General features: G+C 51.2%; 1 protein-coding gene across 13 annotated transcripts in view; it reads right to left on the reverse strand.

Annotated features, from left to right (window-relative positions):
* The window catches only part of DNM2 (dynamin 2), an 86,488-nt gene extending 85,080 nt beyond the window's left edge, over window positions 1-1,408 (reverse strand). For 9 of the 13 annotated variants that reach the window (XM_027547723.1, XM_027547717.1, XM_027547724.1 and 6 more), the window contains exon 1: window positions 1,083-1,408. In XM_027547723.1, the coding sequence (XP_027403524.1) occupies window positions 1,083-1,243 (161 nt within the window). In that variant the 5' untranslated portion in view covers window positions 1,244-1,408. The remainder of the gene's footprint in view (window positions 1-1,082) is intronic. The other 4 variants (XM_027547720.1, XM_027547715.1, XM_027547722.1 and 1 more) reach the window with 1 other exon arrangement.
* Window positions 1,409-6,000: the final 4,592 nt, after the last annotated feature.

Below are 6,000 nucleotides of genomic sequence, written 5' to 3' on the forward strand. Positions count from 1 at the left end.
CTGGAAACAGCCCAGACTGGAATTTGTCCACTGGACAGATGGGCAAACTGAAACTTCTCGGGGCTTCCCAGGGAAGCCTATATCCCAGCTCTTGCCACTGCAGCCTGATCAGGCCAGAAGTTCCTTCTCAGGATCCAAGAAGGACCCCCACCATGCAGGCTTTGGCTTGGGGGCTGGTCCCTATGTTCCAGGGCCCTGCAGGCAACCTGACATGGGCCAGGAAAGACTCCTGGAGAAAGTCTGCCCCCCAGGGTCCTACTTCCAATTCCAGAGGAGAGGAGTTCAAGTCTCACCCTTCAGCCCCTTCTCTTCTGCAAGCTCCTCTCGTCCCCTGCCCAGAAGTGGGGTCAGGGAGACGAGAAGGACTGACACCAGGACACAAAGACAAAAGGATCCACTTGGAAGCGAGGAGCCAGCGTTCGCCAGGCACCAAGTTGAAGAGGCAGCCCAGGAGAGCCAGACAACAGGATCTCCCAGGGTCCAGCCAGCCAGTCAGACAGCACAGGCCAGCTGGGTAACCCAACAGAGGAAGCGCTAAGTCTGTGAGGGGTACGGATGGGCAACCAGACAGGACAGGGCCTTCTGGCTAGCTAGCCAGGCAGCAGGGGGCTGCCCTGCGGTCCTGGACAGATGGACAGCCAAATGGTGGTGGCGGGGAAGCCTATCCAGGACAGAGAGACAGCAAGCCAGACGACAGGAACTGCTCCAAATCAATGAACAGCCGGCCAGACCACGGGGATCGGCCCAGAAAATATCCAGGAGACAGGTTCAGGACAGACAGACAACCAGATGGTAGAATTCACCCACTAGAGCTGGGGGCCAGAGAGTCAGAGGTCTTGCACTGCACTTCCTGGCCCACGCCCCCCAGCGCGTGGGACACCCCTCAGGTCTGAGCCGGCTCCCCAGCCCCTGCAGGGAGCCCTCCACTCAGGGCGTCCCACAGGGCCCGCCCCCCTGTCCCCGTCCCGGTCGCGGGCACGCAAGCGCCGCAGTTACGCCGGCGGCGCAGGGCGCGCCATTCCCAGTCCGCCCTCCGCGCCGTAGGCCGCCGCCCGCCCGCCGTCGCCACCGAGCTCGCTCACCGGCCCACGAAGTTCTCGAGCACAGAGCTCTTGCCGGCGCTCTGGCCGCCCACCACGGCGATCTGCGGCAGGTCCAGGTGGCAGCTCTGGCCGATGGAACTGAAGGCATCCTGCAGCTTGTTGACCAGCGGGATCAGCTCTTCCATCCCGCGGTTGCCCATGGCGCCGGTGTCCCCGGCCCGAGCGACCCGCGCTCCTCGCCCGCCCCTGTCCCTCAACGACGCGGCCCCGCGGCGTCCGCGGCCGTTGCTCCCCGCCCGCCCGGGCCTCGGCGCGACGCCCGCTCCCGGCTCGGCCTCACGGTCGCCGCCTCATCCGGTTCTCAAGCGACACCCGACCCGACCGACCTCCCGCCGGAGCCCTGGGGCTGCGCCAAAAACCCTCGCACCCACTCCGATTGGTCGGCTGGGCTGTCACTCCTGCACACAAACCAATGAAAATGAGGCACGGGCCGATGGCCGAGTGAGCCCGCCCCTTGGGGCCTATTCTCTGATTCATTGGGCGCAAGAACTGTCGCTATTGTGCAAGAGCCAATAGCAGCGGCAAGCGAGTTGTCTCGGCCGGGAGGCGGTGTTTCGGGAAAACGCATGTTGGCCCCGCCTACTAGGGGGTGTTCCCGGATAGAAGGAATATCCGCCAGTCTTATTGGCAAGCAGACCCACCAGTCAACAAGGCTGGCCAATGATACTAGGAATCGGTTCTTCGCTTGACTCTATTTAGTTCCCTAAAAATTTCCCATTGGTTTATATAAATATCACTCCCTTCCATCACCCAACAAGTCAAATAGGGTGGGATTTAACATCCAAATCTTGACTCTGATTGAAAGCTCTATCTGTCCATCAAAGAACCTCCCCCTCCCCCAGCCCCCCCACCCCGCCCCGTTCTAGCCTGTGAATGTATGTCAAGTAGGGTCTTCTGGAGCAGAGGATAGGTCCACAGTACGCGGCAACGCGCGCCGCCTAGTGGTAGGACTCAGTGCTGATAGTCACTTCTGTTTCTGGGCTCTAAAGAAACTACAAGTCTCAGAATGCATCTCAGCCGTGAACTTGCAAATCAGCTCCCTGCGCGGGGTCCCAACATATTTTGAAGGTCTCAATATACTTTGAAAGTCAAGCGGTTAGTGCTTCCCACGGAGAGGTAGTCTAGCGAGGCCACGGTGAATTCCATTTTCATTCCTGTTAAGTCATGTCTCGATGCCCTTGCAAACGCCGTACTCTCTCCTTGGAACACCTTCTGCTCAGGCCTTTCTTGATGCAGCTAATGCTCCAACGTTGTTCCTCTATCTCTTCAACCTTGGCCCACCTTGGATCTTTTTGAGTACCCAGTGAAACTCAACGGATCCTCTCCCTAGGAAAAGACACGTTATTTTGCAGGCAAAATGGAGGATTCTGAGAACTGGGATTCCTGATTATCTAGAAAAGAAGCCAGGAATAATAGGTGGAACGAACTTTAAGACAAGTGATTTGATGACTCTGGGCATAGACAAGCCAGAGAGAAGTAGCTCAGTAAGGAGTTAGGAGCAAAGGAGGTGGGGAAGTAGTCTGACTGGACCAGGCAGTAACAGGGGAATGCAGAAACAAGGGGTAAAAGAATAACAAAGTGGTATTGCCTGCTTCATGACCCGAAACTGCAGGTCTCAGAGACAAGCAAAAAGACTGACCGTGTCTGGCATTGCAGCCTTGACCATGGTGCCAGAAACTTGAAATACCTAACTGCTCATCCATGGAGCTCATTAAATAAATACTGTGTAGCATCCATAAACAAAATTGAGTAAATTTTCAGGTACTAAAGTGTAAACAATTTGAGATACAGTATACTTGCCTGGAAAATCCCATGGATGGAGGAGCCTGGTGGGCTGCAGTCCATGGGGTCGCTAAGAGTCAGACACGACTGAGCAACTTCACTTTCACTTTTCACTTTCATGCATTGGAGAAGGAAATAGCAACCCACTCCGGTACTCTTGCTAGAGAATCCCAGGGACGGGGGAGCCTGGTGGGCTACAGTCCATGGGGTCGCAGAGTCGGACATGACTGAGCGACTGACACACAAAATTGAGGAGATACTTGACGGCGCAGGGTACACTTTATCTACTGTCCCATCTCCTGCAGGAAGCAGGATGGGGCAGGCAGCACCTGGGAGGCAGGATGGCTCCCCCTACCGCCATCCCTTGTGGAAGTCTTGGGGCCTCAGTGCTTGTAACAGCTGGCCTTGGGCAAATACAAGACTAAGTTGTTTACTGGCAAAAAAAAAAGCAAGGTACAGAACAGCATGTAAAAGATGCTGACATTCATAAAAAAAAAATGTACACATGGAAAATTTATGGATACACAAACTGAGAAAAAGTGTTGCATTTTTATGATATTTGACTGTACATCCTTCTACAGGTGTTACTTTTCAATTTAAAAACACCGCAGCTCAGAGCACCAGCTCTATAACTGGCCATATCTGGATTAGATCCTGGGCCTGTTTCTTTGACGGGTGATAATGACCAAAGTGACTTCATTTCTCAGTTTCCTTATCTGTAAAATGGGAAACCATAAGGTTGCAAAAGTTAAATACATTTGACAACTCTTTAGAATAGTGCCAGGCATTGTTGTTGTTTAGTCAGCTAAGTCGTGTCCAACTCTTTTGCGATCCCATGGATTGTAACCTGCCAGCCTCCTCTGTCCGTGGGATTTCCCAGGCAAGAATACTGTGGTGGTGGTTTAGTCGCTAAGTTGTGTCTAACTCTTGCAATCCCATGGACTGTAGCCTGCTAGGCTCCTCTGTCCATGGCATTCTCCAAGCAAGAATACTGTAGTGGGTTTTCATTTCCCTCTCCTGGAGATCTTCCTCAGGGATCTTCCTGACCCAGGGATCAAATCCATGTCTCCTGCATTGGCAGGCAGATTATTTACCACTGAGCCACCTGGGAAGCCCTGTAAGCACCTTCTGGATCACACGTATTATCGTCACTGTGTTTACTGACAATGAAATTAAGCCACAAGTCTGAAGAGTCAAGGCTAAGAGCCAGACCTCTGGAGCCAAGCTGCTACTTCCTTAATGGGGTGACCTTGGGCAAGCGATTTCCCCCCCTCTGTACTTGTTTCCTCATCTATAAAAAGGGGAGGACAAGAGTCCTCACACCACCGACCCCCCAGGATGGCTTGGGGGTCTGAGTCACAGGAAAGGGATGCAACTCTCACTCTAGGCATTACCTACAAGCTGGTTCCCAGACATCAGTGCTGCTATGGTTACTTATTATTGTCAGTGGGGGTGGGAGTGGGGACCATGTGCTTGTCAACTACAAACTGGTCTTTGCCAAGGGCACTGATCATCTGCCTCTGCAGAGACTGAATCTTTGCTGCTGCAGCTGTTGACCTTCAACCTGTCAACAACCAACAACCAGGGTGCAGAATGAGGCCCTTCGTGCACCAGGGAAAGTGGTGGAATGGGTCTTTGGGTTGTTATTGTGCAGTCGCTAAGTTATGTCTGATCCTTTGCGACCTCATGGACTGCGGCACACCGGGCTTCCCTGTCCTTCACCATCTCCCGGAGTTTCCTCAAACCCGTGTCCATTGAGTCGGTGATGCCATCCAACCATCTCACACCCTCTGTCGCCCCATTGTCCTCCTACCCTCAATCTTTCTAAGCATCAGGGTCTTTTCCAGTGAGTTGGCTCTTCGTATCAGATGGCCAAATTATTGAAGCTTCAGTTCAGCATCAGTCCTTCCAATGAATATTCAGGACTGATTTCCTTTAGGATTGACTGGTTTGATCTCCTTGCAGTCCAAGGGACTCTCAAGAGTCTTCTCCTGAACCACAATTCAAAAGCATCAATTCTTCAGCACTCAGCTTTCTGTATGGTCCAACTCTCACATCCATACATGATTACTAGAAAAAACATAACTTTGTCTAGACAGACCTTTGCGGCTAAGTGATGTCTCTGTTTTTTAATACACTGTCTAGGTTTCCCATAGCTTTTCTTCCAGGGAGTAACTGTCTTTCAATTTCATGGCTGCAGTCACCATGTGTAGTCATCTTGGAGCCCAAGAAAATAAAATCTGTCACTATTTCTGCTTTTTCCCCATCTATTTTTCCACTACTCTTATCAGGCCACCTGATACAAAGACCTGACTCATTGGAAAAGACATTGATGCTGGGAAAGATTGAAGGCAGGAAGAGAAGGGAATGACAGATGATGAGATGGTTGGACGGCATCACCGACTTGATGGACATGAGTTTGAACAAGCTCTGGGAATTGGTGATGGACAGGGAAGCCTAGTGTGCTGTAGTCCATGGGGTCCCAAAGAGTTGGACATGACTAACGGACTGAACTGACTGATTTGCCATCAAGTGATGGGATTGGATGCCATGATCTTAGATGTTTGCAAGTTGAGCTTTAAGCCAGCTTTTTCACTCTCCTCTTTTACCCTCATCAAGAGCTCTTTAGTTCCTCGTCACTTTCTGCCATTAGAGTGGTATCATTTATATATCTGAGGTTGTTGCTATTTCTCCTGGCAATCTGGATTCCAGCTTGTGCTTCATCCAGGCCAGCATTTCTCATGATGTACGCTGTATATAACTTAAATAAGTATGGTGACAATATACATCCTTGATGTACTCCTTTCCCAATTTTGAACCAGTCCATTGTTCCATGTCTGTGGCTTCCTGACCTGCAAACAGTTTTCTCAGGAGACAGGTAAGGTGTTCTGGTATTCCCATCTCTTTAAGAGTTTTCCAGTTCGTTGTGCTACACACAGTCAAAGGCTTTAGCATAGTCAATGAAGCAAAAGTAGGTTCTGGAATTCCCTTGCTTTTTCTATGATCGAATGGATGTTTGCAATTTGATCTCTGGTTCCTCTGCCTTTTCTAAATCCAGCTTATACAACTGAAAGTTCCCAGATCATATACTTCTGAAGACTAGCTTGAAGGATTT

This window comes from Bos indicus x Bos taurus, chromosome 7, assembly GCF_003369695.1.
Source record: "Bos indicus x Bos taurus breed Angus x Brahman F1 hybrid chromosome 7, Bos_hybrid_MaternalHap_v2.0, whole genome shotgun sequence".
In the NCBI taxonomy this organism is placed as follows: Eukaryota; Metazoa; Chordata; class Mammalia; order Artiodactyla; family Bovidae; genus Bos; species Bos indicus x Bos taurus.